The sequence below is a fragment of the Daldinia vernicosa genome (assembly GCF_022497035.1).
Source record: "Daldinia vernicosa strain CBS 139.73 unplaced genomic scaffold F5Y00scaffold_14, whole genome shotgun sequence".
In the NCBI taxonomy this organism is placed as follows: Eukaryota; Fungi; Ascomycota; class Sordariomycetes; order Xylariales; family Hypoxylaceae; genus Daldinia; species Daldinia vernicosa.
Genome location: NW_025953930.1, coordinates 89,519 through 105,200, shown reverse-complemented (window position 1 = coordinate 105,200; position 15,682 = coordinate 89,519). Strand labels below are relative to the sequence as shown.

The following is a 15,682-nucleotide window of genomic DNA, read 5'->3' as shown; positions in this document are numbered from 1 at the left end:
TTATCGATAAGCACGGGTTAAACGGACTGACGGCTTCAGAGGTACATAGGTATTAAGTTCAGCGGGTCAATATATGGATCGACTTAAGTACCTAACTCATCTGCGGTTATCCTTGTCCGTCACGCGTCATGCAGCAAATCTAGCCCAGGTTTCAATGTTGTACCTATAATAGTACCTCCTCCAATTACACTACCTCTTACATCCATGTACATACCCGAATTCGATCAACCTTTCAACCAATTGATATTCGCAACCTCGCAACTTCGCTGCCGTCGCCCTGTTAAGTGTTAAGTACCCGAACGATATACTTGCCTACGCGTCTCTCAGGAGACGCTACAACTTAATCAATAATTACGATATGGGGCTCGATGTCTTCTAAAGTTAGGATAGTGGAGAGAACTTAGGTGTCGCAAATCGTAGGGGGTGCATTGGGGAGTTGGGGAGTTCTGGAGTTGACATGGCCAACACCGTGGGCTGGCGCGACTTTAAAGCGTATGTTTTTACCTGTCCATCTGGAGATGGAGTCTCCATGTAGAGATATCCCCTACTAACTAGGTGAAGTCAATTCTTAGCTTATATCATAGTCTGCGGTTTACTGTAAGTTATCTTAAACCGTATGCGATTCCCGCTTATTTATATACTCAACTCGTCTACAGTGCAATCTTCTTCCTACTATACTTTAATAGAGCCTTTGCCTCCATCGTCTCCTACTTTATCCGCACCTATACCTGGCATCGATACCGGATCTATATTGACATACAAGCGATACAATGGTCCCTGCTTGGTGGTCGTATCTTCTTTACCGGCCTTCGATACCATGGAAATAACGAGACTATCTTTATTCAGAATGGACATATCACCTGGTCATACTGGCTGCGCAGGGTACGCGATGTTGGGCTGGGTGATGGTAAAAAGAAAAAGGAGTCCGGGGACGGTAATATATCAGATACTAGGAAACAAGCGGAGCTCCCCTGCCGTGTCAATGTCGTCGTTTCTGGGATCGAGTGGTTCGTTTATAACCGTAGCGCCGCCTACGACTCCATGCTTGAAGCAATGTCTGTCCCTCCTCTGTCTAAGCACGGCGATACACTTGACAGAACCGAGGGCCTGGTGAATAGCCCGGCGAAGCCACGACAGCGGCTTCGCAAATCTCATGAGAAGTCTGAGCATCTCGAAGAAGCTGGGCAAGAGTATGTTGATGAGAAGGATGGGCTTGAGACCCGCCCCCGGAGGGCTTTCAAATCTACTTCTACCTCCGATGGTGACTTTGAGACGGCGGATAAGGGAGACTTACCTCAAATATTGCAATTACTCCCAATTCATTTTAGATGTGACAAGGCAGCCCTTGTTATGGGAAATGAGAATACTAAGGCCGTTCTTATTATAAAGTCTAAGGGCCTATCAGGAGAAGTTGATGCGAGCGATTGTCAGACTCCGGATCCCTATCGACAGCTTTTTAAGATACATTTTGACAATCCAGTACTTGAGATGAGGGAAAATGATGGGTTCAAGGAAGAGCAACTCGCTAGGGCTGTCAAGGACGAACAAGTCGCAAAAGCCACCAGTCCTGTACCCCCAAGAACATTTCTTCGGAGACAACGCCGCAAAGTAGTTGGACAATTGCGGAATATGGTTCCATATTGGCGGAAGTCGGTCGAATCCTTTTCGGCAAATTCTCAAGATGAAGATGGACCTAATGAAACCCGCATACCAGGCTCCAACCAATGGCAAGGGCTTTCCCGGTATCTCAGTGACGGCGATGATGATGATAGACTTCGATGGTCGTCAGTCGAGTATGCCAAGGTGAATCCGGTGGTTGACAGTCCTAAGGGAACGTTAACAATACTCTGGGATGTTCCCGGAAAAGTCACGCCACGTGGTACAGTGTATTCATCAAATGATGTATCCGATGATATCAATGGAACCGTCGCGCCGGCCTGGGCGATCAGCCTGTCTTTGAGCGGTGGCACAATAAATTACGGGCCGTGGGCAGACAGACAACGAGCTGAACTTCAGAAGGTATTTTTCCCGGGTTTATGCAAGGATGCAACTCCCGCTCAGAGGCTACCATTCGGCGCGGACCGTGTACCTACACGGTTTAATTTCTATTTGCAATTTGATGAAGAGGTTATATTACGAGTTCCTACCCGTGAAGACTCCAAGAATTGGAAGTGGAAAAACGAGGCTCTTACATTGAGGCAGCATCACAAGCAAGGCAATCGACGTGAAAGAGGCAGGAGTCAAAAGTCTACCGCAACTACAGCCGCAGAACAACGTCCGATCGGGTGGCTCGACATCAAGGTTGCGGCGAATGCTACCATCTCGTATGATATGGATATGCTAGCCAGGTCAACCGGATATACGAACACTCTGAAAATCGATCTTCCCGCAACCGAAGTCTCGACTAGCGTAAACCATGGGCTCTTATGGCGATCTGGGCGCCTGCAAATTTCCTGTGACTTGTCTACGCCCCTGAAATGGAATGGCCTCCGTACTTGGCGTTTTGACATAGAGGGTGACGGGCTCGAGCTTTTCATTCTGAGAGATCATATATTTCTGCTCGTTGATCTCATAGACGACTGGGGAAGCGGGCCACCGGCTGAATACCTTTTATTCACTCCTTTTAGATACCTCCTTAACTTGCGACTTCTCAACCTAAAGCTTTATCTCAACGTCAACGATGTGAACATCGTCAACGACCCAATCAACTTCGAGGAGAACACGTATCTAGTCCTATCCAGCCCCCGTCTGGTAGTAGACACTTCCATACCATTAGATAACTATCGTCCCACGAAAAATGCGATACCTTTTAAAGTCACGGCCGACCCTCTACGCCTCGGCTTGCACGTGCCACCATGGAATACTCAAGCGACGTTCTTAGCTTCAAAAGACATAGGACACCTTGAAAGCCTAACTATCCAAGGAAATTATAATTACAATGCAACGACTTCACCTGCAAATACTGACACGCTCGTCCTCGATGTCTCCGGCCAGTCCCTTACTGCCCGCATTTATGGCTTCCTTGTTCGTTATTTCTTACAAATGAAAGACAATTATTTTGGCGACAATATCCATTTCAAGACACTGGATGAGCACCAAGAAGCCTTACGGGCCAAAGGAGCTGAACCAGATGCTCAGCCTGAGGATCGTCCTCCGCATAAGAAATCAAATGATCTAGATGTGATACTAAGCATCCGCGCTGACGACCCTAGGCTTTTTCTGCCTGCCAACATGTACTCTGCAAAACGATATATACCAATCGAGGCTGCCTCTATAGCCCTTGACCTTCGATTTACCAATTATTATATGGATCTTGAGCTATGCATCAGTCCCCTAAGTCTTTCCCTCTGTGGCGAGGAAGATGGAGGCATCAGCCCAATGAGTGCTATACCGAGCACTCAGCTTTTCATCGATGGCCTAGATATACATGGGCACCGTTTATTTGGCTTACCACCTATTGAGCCAACATATCTCTGTAATTGGGACCTAAAAGCTGGATCAGTCACGGGGGATTGTTCAACCGATTTTCTGACTACTCTTATAAGAGCAGGAAAAGCATTTGGCTTTACGCTTGATGACGACGAGAACGCGTTGATTCCCTTTTCTTCTATTGTGGTGTATGATGTAACATTTTTGCGTGTCTTCGTTGAGTCAGTTCAAGTCTGGGTACATGTGGATGAGGCGGCGTTCTTGTTTTCCACTGCAGCAGTCGATATTCAATTCAATGACTGGGCGCGAACACACTACTCAAGACGCGCAGATATAAAGGTGCCGAATCTTGAGATTGCTTGTGTTAACTCGGAATCAGCGACGAGACATAGGTCACGGCCCCGTTCTCATGTTGATACGGACGTCTTTCTCCGAACAAATGTACATTTTGCACTTATTGGGCGCAAGTATGACTTTGCACAGGAGAGGCTATTACAACAGGAACTTGTACGCCGCCATGACCAGCGTACGCATCGGGCGGACTTCTTGCTACTTCCGGGCCTTCTGAATGACTTCGCGTCCGATCCTGTCGACAACCCGGCTCAAAGCGTTCCCCCAGTTCCCCAGCCAGCTTTATCTAGATCTGTTGCCGACAAAGCGTCTTTATCATCTTTAGGCTCCTCGAATCGTTCCGCCAGACTTCGTCATAAGAGCTCGTTCCTTTCATTAGCCAGCTCGTATAGTGGGAGCATTCTACGACCAGGCTCTATTAGGACCGCGCAACGATCCCGGGCTTCCGGCCGTGCAGTCCCGAATTCCGTGCCATTCAAAGATAGCGAATCTAAACGAGTTATTCATTCCCGCGAATACTCGGGGCACTTTAGCGCTTATGGTGAGTCCGGGGATAAGAGGGAACCGCCACATAGCAGCATAACATTCTCGAGCCAATACTATGCTCCTTCATTTCCTTTACAAAACGTCAGACCAGATACCAAAGAAGCGACATTTCACAGTATCGAAGAGGACGAAAATGACGGTCTAGACTCTTCGGGTTTTAGCTTGGACAGCCTACCACCTGACCAACTAAATCAAAATTGTGCCCACCAGAGTCTACTCCTTGAGCTTCCTTCCGGGATTACCGTTTTCCTTAACGCTCCATCTCTGCGATGTATAGCGTCTTTGATACGAGCTTTACCACCTTCCGACCCGGAGGATATTCTTGATACTATCCACATAGGAACGGTAACAGACATATTTGATACACAAAAACAAGCACAAGTAAACGGGACTATTACTGATTTTGTCGTCCGGTTGCCGCAAGCAAACTTGCGCTTCTTGAACTGTTCTAATACCGATTCTACCGATCCATCACAAGAGCCGCAAGATCAGTATGATGTGTCGTTCAAACAACTCGTGCTTGCTACTCGATCCGGATCCCCGGCTGACGTGGCTGATGGCAATGGAGATTCTCGGTTATCCTTTCATTTCCGACTCGCTTCATTGCAGGTCTCGGCCGCCGAGAGGCTTGCAGGCCTAGACCAGACGCAGGCCGCCGTATTGGCCAAGATAGAGAGAGTTATGGTGTCCATGGGTACGAAAGAGGTGAACTATATTGATGCAGATATAGGTGCTATACAAGCTTCTTCGTCATCGAGCAAAGTGGAATACCTCGCTTCACTGATTCATCGAACGAATGTGCTTGCATCAGAGACGGGAAAGCTTTTCTCAGAAACCCTTTCGGTTGCAGACGAACGTTCGAAACAATTCACGTACCATGTTATAAGTAAAGGGCATAATGCGAGCGACGCTTCTTTTGTCGTTCGACCCTCGGCTATCCTACGGACAGCTTCTAAGCACCTTAGAACCTACGATTCTTGGAAACTGGTTACACGGCTACGCCAGATGTGGTCCGCACTAGATGGCGATACTAAAGAAAACCTAAGACGAGACTGTCTATTTGGGTTTTCGCAATGTCCTGCTGACATGAGACAACAAGTTACAACAGCTTTCGAGCGATGGCGCAGCTGGGATCTCGAGGATCCGGGACACGCAGTGCTCTTGAATAATATTTTCGGCGAGATGTCCAAGCCTAAAACCGATACATCTAAACGGATTCCTATGATGGTCGTAGCCAGAATACAAGAAATTCAATTTCTACTTGACCCTGGACCGAAACAGAACGAGGCTATTATAATTGATCTCACCGTGAGGGTCCAAGAGAGAAGTAATAGCATCGAAGCAATTGACGAGAAGTCGGCCGATATTGGAGAACCCTTGACACTTGTCAACGTGTACTGCAGCGAAGCTGGTCTCAAGGCTAACTGGGAGCTTTGTGAACTCGCAGATGACATACTACGACTCTACAAGAAGTCAGAGCCTTCAGTATCCGAAGAACCGCCACCAAAACAACAAGATATAGCTAAACGAATATCGCCTCGCCCACTCCATGTGGTGCTTGTACTAGGAGAAGGTGCAATCTCCCTAGAAGCTATTAACTTGAGTACCAGACTGCAAAGCTCTGAGCTTAAACTGTCAATACTTACAACTAGTAGTGCACATGGTACTACAAGTTCAAATCTCATACTAGGCTTCGATTCAGCTTCTACAAGGGTCAAGAGCCATTCCCAGGTACTCGCCACTGCACGACTTCAACGCCCAAGCGTCATTATTGCACATGAAGTACAATTTGACGGACAGTCCTCGACACATACTATTAGGTCAGCGGCTAGTAGCCAAGATCTCGAGTTTATTGTGAAGCAGGATCCAATCGTGTTGGCCGAGGTTTTAGACTTACTAGTCAAGGATGAAGTTGCGCAATTATATGCTCTGGCGCAAAGATTCCCTTCATCCCCTGAGTCTGAACAAGAGAAGCGTACAGCATCAGGACGACTCTCGACGATCCAAGTCAATTTGGCTATGTTTCTAGACTCGTATACCATCTCGCTACCCTTACTACGGTCTCTTACTTATACCATTTCCGGTATTGTAGCGCGAGCGAACATGGCTGCTAACTTTGGTAAAGAGGTCATACTGGACTTTGATGTGAAGGAAAACTCACACAACATAGAAATCGAAGTCAATAATACACCACGTAGTATCTCTTTGCTACAAATACCACCAACAAACGGTCGCATAACCAATCACATGGCTCCAGGGGAGCACTCAATCACGGTGCTGGCGTCACTGGAGCTTGTCAAATTAGACGCTTCGGCTGTCTATAGCTTGCTTACCGCACTCAATAGACCCGAAATTTCAAATGCTATCAGCGATCTTCAGGAGCAAGGTAGAATAATAAAAGAACATGTCAACGAAGTTTTCGGCTCTTCCAGAACCGAGCCCGAAAAGCCAGCTTCGCCAGTATCCAGCAATTCGAAGCTTACATACTCTGTCCATGGTAGCCTTGCAGGACTTGAGATATGGGGTAATGCACGGATCAAATCGGACACGGAACCATATGCGCGTCTATCGTTTTGCTTGGATGCTGTGCAAATGCAGCTCACTAACAAGATAGATGGAGGACCAATATTAGAGAACCCCGAGATACATATCAATCTTCACCAGATAATGTTCAATATTGAGAAAGGCTCCGAGGAAAGTATGAGATCTTGCGGCAACCTCTCCCTCGGCGCGTTAATCACCGCCACAAGCCGCGAATCCGAAGATGGGATAGAGCTAAGATCTTTCGACTTCAAGTCCAACGGGTTCGAGGTGAACCTGTCGTCGGATACCGTGTCGACATTCGTAGACGTACTTGGCTACATGGGTGACAAGATCAAAGACCTCGATACGTCACGCGAACTAGAATACTTACGGAAGTTAAGACAGTCGAAACCCCGTATCGCTATTAACGACGAAGAGCAGGACACGGAAAGTGATATATTAGATTCGTTCCTTTCCTCGATCATGTACTCATTTGAGATACGAAATATACAATTCTGTTGGCTTGTCTCTACTCTAAATCAACCGACAATTGGCCAAGAGGACCTGGTCTTATCCTTTAAACGAATCGAATTCGCTACGCGCAAGAAGAACTCAGCGAAGCTGACTATCGAGGATTTCCAATTGCAAATGGTTCCTCCAGGCCAGGACAAGTCTTTACGCTCTCTAAATTCGGCGCTCCTACCAGAGGTAATATTCAACATTGCCTTTGTCTCGACGGCAGATGCTCGCCGGCTAGCCTTCCAGGCAGTAGGTAAATCGTTGGATTTACGATTAACCTCTGCTTTTATCGTTCCGGCAGCACATCTCCAGGACTCGATCAGCCTATCAGCGAAGAATGTTCAACGAGCTTCAGAGCACTGGGCGCCAATAGTTATGCCAGAGAAGGAGATCTCCCGACCAGACCAGACTGTGGAAACGAGACGCTCATTATTCGGGAGCAGGAGACTAGAATCACTTTTGATTGATGCTGACTTTGCCGGAGCTGTGGTACACCTCACTGGGAAAAAATCTTCAGACGAACCCAGCGGCTCGAGGGATCGTCCCGCACTAGCTGGCAAGTATGGCCAGTTTAGTACAGACGAAACCGGCAGCAGCATGGTGCTTCGTACCCCTGGCCTAGCCTGGAAGACAGAATATAGAGATAACGGCCAAGAAGACCCAACTCTATATGGAGAGGTTAAAGTCGATCCTTCACGCAACATTCTCTACCCCACCATCGTCCCTCTTATTATGGATATTACTTCTAGCATCAAAGAGGTTGTAGGTGACGATACGCCCGAATCACCAGTATCACCACCAATACCGAGTGAAGATTCTGTTAAATCGAAATCTGACGGCGACGATAAACCAAAGCCTAATAATGAAGACAACATTCTCACAGCTGATCCGAGCGCCGTGTTAGGACGTGTGAAGCTGAATTTAGGTCTGCGCATTTGTCAACAGGAGTTTACTTTCAGTTGTCAACCCATCGGCCGTGTTGCTGCTACGGCCCGCTTCGACGATATCTATATTACGATGAATACTGTTCATGCGGTAGAGCAAGGCAACTTCTTCGCCATCTCGGGCACTTTCAGCGGATTCCATACGTCTGTACAACACGTATACTCGCGAGAGTCTACGGGTAGTTTTCAAGTCGAGTCCATCGTGCTCTCGTTGATGAACAGTAAGCACGTTAGTGGTACAAGTGGCCTCTCCGCCATTTTGAAGGTCAGCCCGATGGAGGTGGCGATCAACGCGAAGCAGCTTCAAGACTTCCTACTCTTCCGAGAAATCTGGATTCCAGGGGAAGTTCGGCAAGGTACAGCAGCACCCGTTGCGACGGTAACAGCAGAAACAATTGCGCAAGGGCATCTTGTACAGAGATACCAGCAAGTTGCCGCCACAGCAGCATTCCCGTGGACAGCTACTATCTCAATTGAAGCCCTGAATGTTGTTGTTGATCTCGGACAATCCCTCGGCAAGTCTAAGTTCGCTATATCCGAGTTCTGGGTTTCGTCAAAGAAAACTTCGGATTGGGAGCAAAATCTTTGTCTAGGCTTTGAAAAGATCGGCGTGGATTGCACTGGTCGACTGAGTGGATTTGTTGCCCTCCAGAAATTTAAGCTACGCACGTCCATCGAATGGCCAGAACGCGAGCAGGCGTTGAACGAAACGCCGAGGATCCAAGCCTCAATCAGTTTCAGCCAGTTCAGACTTAAAACTGCGTTCGACTATCAAGCGTTCCTAGTTGCAGACATTACGAGTATGGAATTCCTTATGTACAATGTGCGTGAGGAGAGAACGGCCTCTGGTGACAGACTGGTGGCGATTCTTGATGGAGAAGCCGTTCAAGTATTCGGCACCACCACATCAGCAGCTCAAAGTGTTGCCCTGTGGCAAGCTATCCAGAAGCTTATACAAGAGAGAAAGGCAAGCTACGAGACGTCGTTGCGAGATATCGAGAAGTTCATGAAACGGAAATCGATCACGAACCAACCGTCTGCTCAACAGATTATCCCAAGCAAACCGCAGACCGACAAGTCCGACATGAAGTCTCCAATATCCCTGAATACGGATGTGGTGGTGACGTTGAAGGCAGTTAATCTCGGCATCTTCCCCAGCACATTCTCAGATCATCAAGTCTTCAAACTAGAGGCTCTTAACGCACAGGCAAGATTCGCCGCGAGCATGGAAGATAAACGTATCCATAGTATCCTGGGCATGACTCTCGGGCAACTGCGCATAGGTCTCGCAGGTGTACGTAGAGTCGAGGCGCCCAAGGCAGTCAGCGAGATCTCAGTAGAAGACGTAGTCGCAAGCGCCACGGGGTCAAGAGGCGGCACTATCCTAAAGGTTCCCAAGGTCGAAGCTATGATGCAGACGTCGCAAAGCCCGGAATCCCGCACCATCGAGTACATATTCAAGAGCTCATTCGAGGGCAAGGTGGAAGTGGGATGGAACTACTCGCGCATCAGCTTCATCCGCGGCATGTGGGCGAACCACACCAAAGCGCTCGCGCAGACCTGGGGCCGCGAGATCCCGACCATGTCCGCGATCAAAGTAACCGGGGTTCCCGAGGCAGAGCAAGAGCGCAAGGAAGGCGGCGAAAGGCAGAAAATCACGGCCGAAGTCAATGTCCCGCAGTCCAAGTACGAATATGTAGCCCTCGAACCGCCTGTTATCGAAACGCCGCAGCTCAGGGACATGGGCGAGGCAACGCCGCCGCTGGAGTGGATTGGGTTGCATAGAGATCGCCTGCCGAATCTTACGCATCAGATTGTGATCGTCTCGCTGCTGGAGCTGGCGGGCGAAGTCGAGGATGCGTATGCGAAGATTCTCGGGTCGTCGTAGGGGAAGAAAGAAAAAAAAGAAAAGGAGGAAGTACCTACCTACCTAAGCAATGAGAATGTATTATATATATAATAGGAGAGGTAGACGGAGAAAGGGATGGATGGATGGAATCATCTCACCCTTGTTTTCTTTTAATCAGCATTGCATGCATAGCAGGGCGCAACAGAGAAAATAATATTTGTTTGTTCGTTTCAGAAACGGGGAATAGGAATAGGAGTTTCGGGGGATAACATATATATATATATATATACTCTGGTACCCAAGTACCTATAATCAAAATTGGTATTCTAGGCCTAGACATAGACAGTAGTTACGCCTTTTTTTTATATATAATTTACCAATCCTAGGTCTATAATGTAGCTTATTAGGCAATATACCTACCTAAATATATATTTTTGGAAACGTGCCTAGTAATATTCTATAACTATCGTGATCCATAAAAATGGTACTTACAGGCTTTAGGAAAAGACATCGCCTATTATTATTAAACAAATCACGCTGATTATTCTTGAAGAAGCTCGTTCGCGGGTATAATATGCCCTTTTCTATGAGAGACAGTTCATCTTTCCATCCTCAAGTATAAATAGTAGCGTATAGATTAGGTACTTAAGGTACCCATCTATTCCCATATATTAAGAACTTCTTCAAAGCTCTTAGGTGAATAGGGGCTACCTTTATACGATTATTTACATGGCATAACTCCCAAGGTATACCAAATTTAGCTTTGGTAATTCAAGTATGCGAAGCTAAATATTAGACAATGCGTATTAATATCCTCTTAGGGTGTTTGAATTTCTATACCTGGCTGAGTTGTAAGATAGGCGCTATATAATACCAGGTATAAACAGCCATTAGTTAAGGGGTTATCAAATCACAAACCAAAAGAACATGCGTATTATCACTTTACAAATCGCAAAATACATCAAAATCACTTAAATTCTTCATCTCAATTGTGTCGAAAGTTACAGGCAAACCAGATGTACGACAGCTAATGAAAGTTACGCCCTCAGTGCCTTTGCATAGCTTTTCTGTATCCACGGCCGCAGGTCATTCCTTTCCGACCTTCTAATGAAAGGCCGCATATTATATCCATGCGACGGACCCAACTAAAAACGATCCGAGCCGTCTCATGATATCTGCCAATAATGGCACTAGGTCGTAGTCTATAGAGCATCGGGGGAACTTGTTTATAGCTTGTCGTAGTACTGTTGTTCGTTGTTAGTATATGATAGACTTTATGAATTTGAAGGTTTTCACTTACGTTGTTGACATCCGGTACTTCGACCTTGAGACCCTTGCGCTTTCGCATGGCCTCGACGATTTGTCCGACCTTTGTGGTCTTGTCGAGGGGAGATCCACCGGGTAGTAATTGCCAGTGGTCGAAGACGAGTTGAGGGAAAGCCTGGCCGGAGGTGGCTTGTCGGAGATCGCCGTTGAAGCCGAAAGACTCCATAATAGGCAGATAGGCCTTGATTGTGAAGAGAGGAGTACCAGGGCGTTGCTCCTCGTTGAAGACGTGACCTCTTCTTCGGGTAAGGACACCGTAGACACCACCCATGGCCTGCTCGGGGACCTGGATTTCTACCAAGTAAACAGGCTCCTGGAGAGCGGGCTCAGCAAGCAGCGTAGCAGCGTACAGAACACGTCGGGCAGTGGGGATAATCTGGCCACCACCACGGTGGATAGCATCGGCGTGGAGGGTAACATCGAGGATGTTGAATCGGATGGCTCGCATCGGCTCCTCGGCAACGGGTCCTTCACGGGAAGCCCACTGGAAACCGGAGACGACAGAGTCCTTGATTTCGTTGAGGTACTGTACGGCCTTGGTCTGGTCAACCAGCAAGTTGGCGCCGACAGTATCGGGACCGAAGCACCAAATCTTTCGGGCATCGGTGACATCCCAGCCGAAGTCGTCAGCTAGGATACGGGCACGGGCCTTGAAATCGTCACGAGGTCCAATCTTGCCCTCCTCGATCGTCTTGGCGAGCTCCTCGTCGATCGGCTCAGCAACCATGTACAGACGGTTGTGCTTGTTGGGGGACTTGGATAGAGCAGTGATGCTGGACTTGCCAGCAACGGTCTCTCGGTACTGGACGACGGGGTCGGAGATGATAAGGGGAACACCAGCGTGGTCCTCCTCGAGATCCTTCAAGCAAATCTCAAGGTGCAGCTCACCAGCACCAGCAACAACGTGCTCACCAGACTCGGAAGTCGTGGTCAAGACACAAGGGTCAGACTTAGACAGACGCTTAAGACCTTCGACAAGCTTGGGAAGATCCTGAGCGTTCTTGACCTGGACGGATCGCTGGACAACAGGGGAGACGGAGAACTTCATGACCTTGAGGTTGTGGGCGGTTTCCAGGGTGGTAAGAGTACCAGACTTGAGTAGGAACTGATCGATACCGACCAGACCGACAATGTTACCAGCAGGCATGTCGTCAATGGGCTCGACCTTGCCGCCCATCATCAGAACAGTACGTTGGATAGCCTTGATGAACAAGTCCTCCTTCTTTCCGGGGGTGTAGTTGGGGCCCTGGATGCGGACCTTGAGACCGGATCGGACGGTACCGGAGAAGACACGACCGAAAGCGTAGAAACGACCCTTATCGGAGGTCGGCACCATCTTGGAGACGTAAAGCATAAGGGGACCCTTAGGATCACAGTCTCGGATACCAATGGCGGCCTCGTCATCAGGGGGACCCTCGTACAGAGTCTCGGCACGGTACTTCTGGGCAGTAACGGGAGAGGGCAGGTGAAGAATCATCATCTCCAAGAGAGAGTCGGCAGCGGGAAGGAAAGTTCGCATAACAGCCTTGAGGAGCTGCTTGCCCTCCTTATCCCTGTCCTCACTGGAAAGCTTGAGGTCGAGCTTGGAGAGTAGAGTGTTGATCTCGTCCTTCTTGGCGTGGTTCACAGCCGCGAAGATCTTGAAGATAGGGTCCAGAATGAACTGGTTGAATGCACGCTCTAGGGGCTTGCCATCGTGAGTGCTCTTGGTGGTCCACTTCTTGGTAGCAGCGTTGAAGTAGTTGTCACCCTGGTTAATTAGTCAGTAGTGTACGAGGCAAAGAGAACGATAGACAGTTGCGGTAATCAAACTTACCCATAGACGCTCCATCATCTTGTTTCGGTCAACACCGAACTTCTTAGCGTATCGGACGGCGAATTGGCGGATAGTGAAAGCCCAGCCGTGGAGACCGGAACCGAAAGCGACAGTACCCTTCTCAGGGTAGACCTGGATGTCACCCAGGGACTTGTCAAGGTAGGTGGAGATGATGACGTTAACCGACTCAATTGTTCGGGAGAAGGACTGGTAAAGGTCCTCCTTGGAGACCTGCAGCTCGAGAAGAGCACGGTCGACCTTGTTGATGATGATAACAGGCTTAATTCGCTCAGCAAGAGCCTGTCGCAAGACGGTCTCAGTCTGGACACAGACACCCTCAATAGTGTCGACGACGACGAGGGCACCGTCAGTGACACGCAGGGCAGCGGTAACTTCGGAAGAGAAATCAACGTGACCAGGCGAGTCGATCAGGTTGATCAAGAAATCTCGACCATCGGCCTTCTGGCCAACGATGTCCTTAAGGTCATCGTCGTTGGGTAGGTTGCCGTACAGGGAGATGGCAGTAGACTTGATAGTAATACCACGTTCCTGTTCGTCTGCTCTCGTATCCGTAGCTCGGGCATCACCAGCTTTCGCGGTGGAGATGATACCGGCTTTGGCCAAGAGAGAGTCGGTCAGGGTAGACTTGCCGTGGTCGACGTGGGCAATGACGGACATGTTACGGACATTGGTAGGCTTGTCCATCAGTAGCCTGATCTCGTCGATCGTGAAGCTATTCGGAAGCGCATGTTAGCTCTGGCCGTAGAGTAGATGGATGTAACGGAAGCTTATCTCCGGGTGGGGTGACTTTGGGCATCATGAAGGTAATAGAAGATATTTCTTGGGGCGCATAAAGCAGCGACGATGGAATGAGACGAGATGAAGCTATATTATGATAGCTAAAGTAAAGGCGATGAGACTTACTTGACCATCTTGGCGGTATTGATGTGAAAAAAACAGCTATGTGTGTTTTTTTCTAATCAACTGGTGATGGATGAAAGCGGGGTGAGATTTGTGTCGATGGAAGTGGCCTTATTGCACTTCACGGTCGATACAAATCACCAGCGAACTCTTCTAGAGAGTATCGAATAGTAAAAAGTGGTAAAGTGGTAAGAAAGGAAGAGAAACAAAGCTTTCAGTGTAAAGTCGCAACCACCGACGACCAGCTTGTTCTTGCTTCGAGGGAAAGGAAAATTTGTCGGGGCAGAGTTGGGAAGGAGGGGTACAAGAGGAGAGAAAATTCACAGGCGGCGGGCTAAGCGGGGCAATGCTTATCCTTCCAAGAAAATCGACCTGCCTGCTGCCTGCTGCCTGCAAGTGACATCAATTTTTGTACTGTTTGACCTGTGTGTGGTAGGTATATTTTTTGTGGTCTAGTGGGGCAACCGCTGTTCCTTCCTTTCCTGTAGCGGCAAATTTACGGGCCAATAATCAAACGGGATAAACCAAATTCAGCTTATCGAGGGTTTTAGCCCTCCCGTTTGACCCCCGTTTAACCCCCGTTTAACCTGCTATTATTAATTCAACTCACTTAAGATAAACTTTACATACAGTAGGTACAATGTACCTAGTAGTACCACAGTACTTGGGATAAACGAAACGGCAAAACAGCATTAAAACAGCATCAAAACATTCGTATTCAAGCTACAACATACGATATTTAGGTCCTGTGACAGTGCGACCTTTACACACTTTTGGCAAGTAACTAAGGTAGGGTGCCCTGTGCGGGTATTGTGGATTTTACGTTCTGGTCTCTTTACGGTACCTATACACGCCTTGATCCATGCTCCTATTCGGTGTGACTACGTACTCTCCATTATGCAAGAAACATGGGGAACATGAAGCCATGCATGTACATACGATCTTCATAATTTATACCAAACCTTGGCTGCTTGGTCTTTATGTCTTGGAGGAGACCCAAAATCTTCCAATGGCCGTGAGGCTATTATTGGGTTGATATTACCTAGGTAGTGTGTCAAATCTTTATCGTAGCTTATACCAAAAGAGCCGGACCATCTCGTTTTCAAACTTGACTATGCCGAATATGCTAGCAATCCTAGAAACCCCCATTTATACTTAGATGATTGGACACTACATAGATGACTCAAGCAAATTAGTTTGCCTTAATTTGAAATCTAGGTAGTCATTGCGTGAAACGCCACAGCTACATCTTGATCTAGAACCATCCTACTGGGCCTTTTAAGCAAGCTTGTGTGCTAAGGAGTTGCGTTAGGGCAAAAGGCCCTTACTGCTAAAAAAAAAAAAAAAAAAAAAAAAAAAAAAACACCCTTAAACCTCCGAACCCAGAGCATATTAAGGCAAACGTAGTTATAACATGTGTGGCGGTATATTGTCCTATTCCTTGTTAGATTTGACGGC

At 47.9% G+C, this 15,682-nt stretch overlaps 2 protein-coding genes across 2 annotated transcripts; one reads left to right on the top strand and one right to left on the bottom strand.

Moving 5' to 3' along the window:
- Window positions 1-457: 457 nt before the first annotated feature.
- F5Y00DRAFT_232354 (uncharacterized protein) lies at window positions 458-10,490 on the top strand (the record flags this gene model as incomplete). Its single annotated transcript, XM_048007159.1, has 3 exons — window positions 458-492; window positions 562-597; window positions 657-10,490. The coding sequence occupies 3 exons, from the start codon at window positions 458-460 to the stop codon at window positions 10,198-10,200; spliced, it is 9,615 nt and encodes a 3,204-aa protein (XP_047866413.1). The 3' UTR covers window positions 10,201-10,490.
- A 627-nt stretch (window positions 10,491-11,117) lies between these two features.
- F5Y00DRAFT_232352 (P-loop containing nucleoside triphosphate hydrolase protein) lies at window positions 11,118-14,648 on the bottom strand. The gene is made up of 4 exons (XM_048007158.1): window positions 14,228-14,648; window positions 13,304-14,036; window positions 11,462-13,237; window positions 11,118-11,405 (listed from the first exon to the last, which is right to left on the bottom strand). Exons 1-4 carry the CDS (start codon window positions 14,233-14,235, stop codon window positions 11,388-11,390), a joined length of 2,535 nt encoding a protein of 844 aa, XP_047866412.1. The 5' UTR covers window positions 14,236-14,648; the 3' UTR covers window positions 11,118-11,387.
- Between the last annotated feature and the right edge of the window lie 1,034 nt (window positions 14,649-15,682).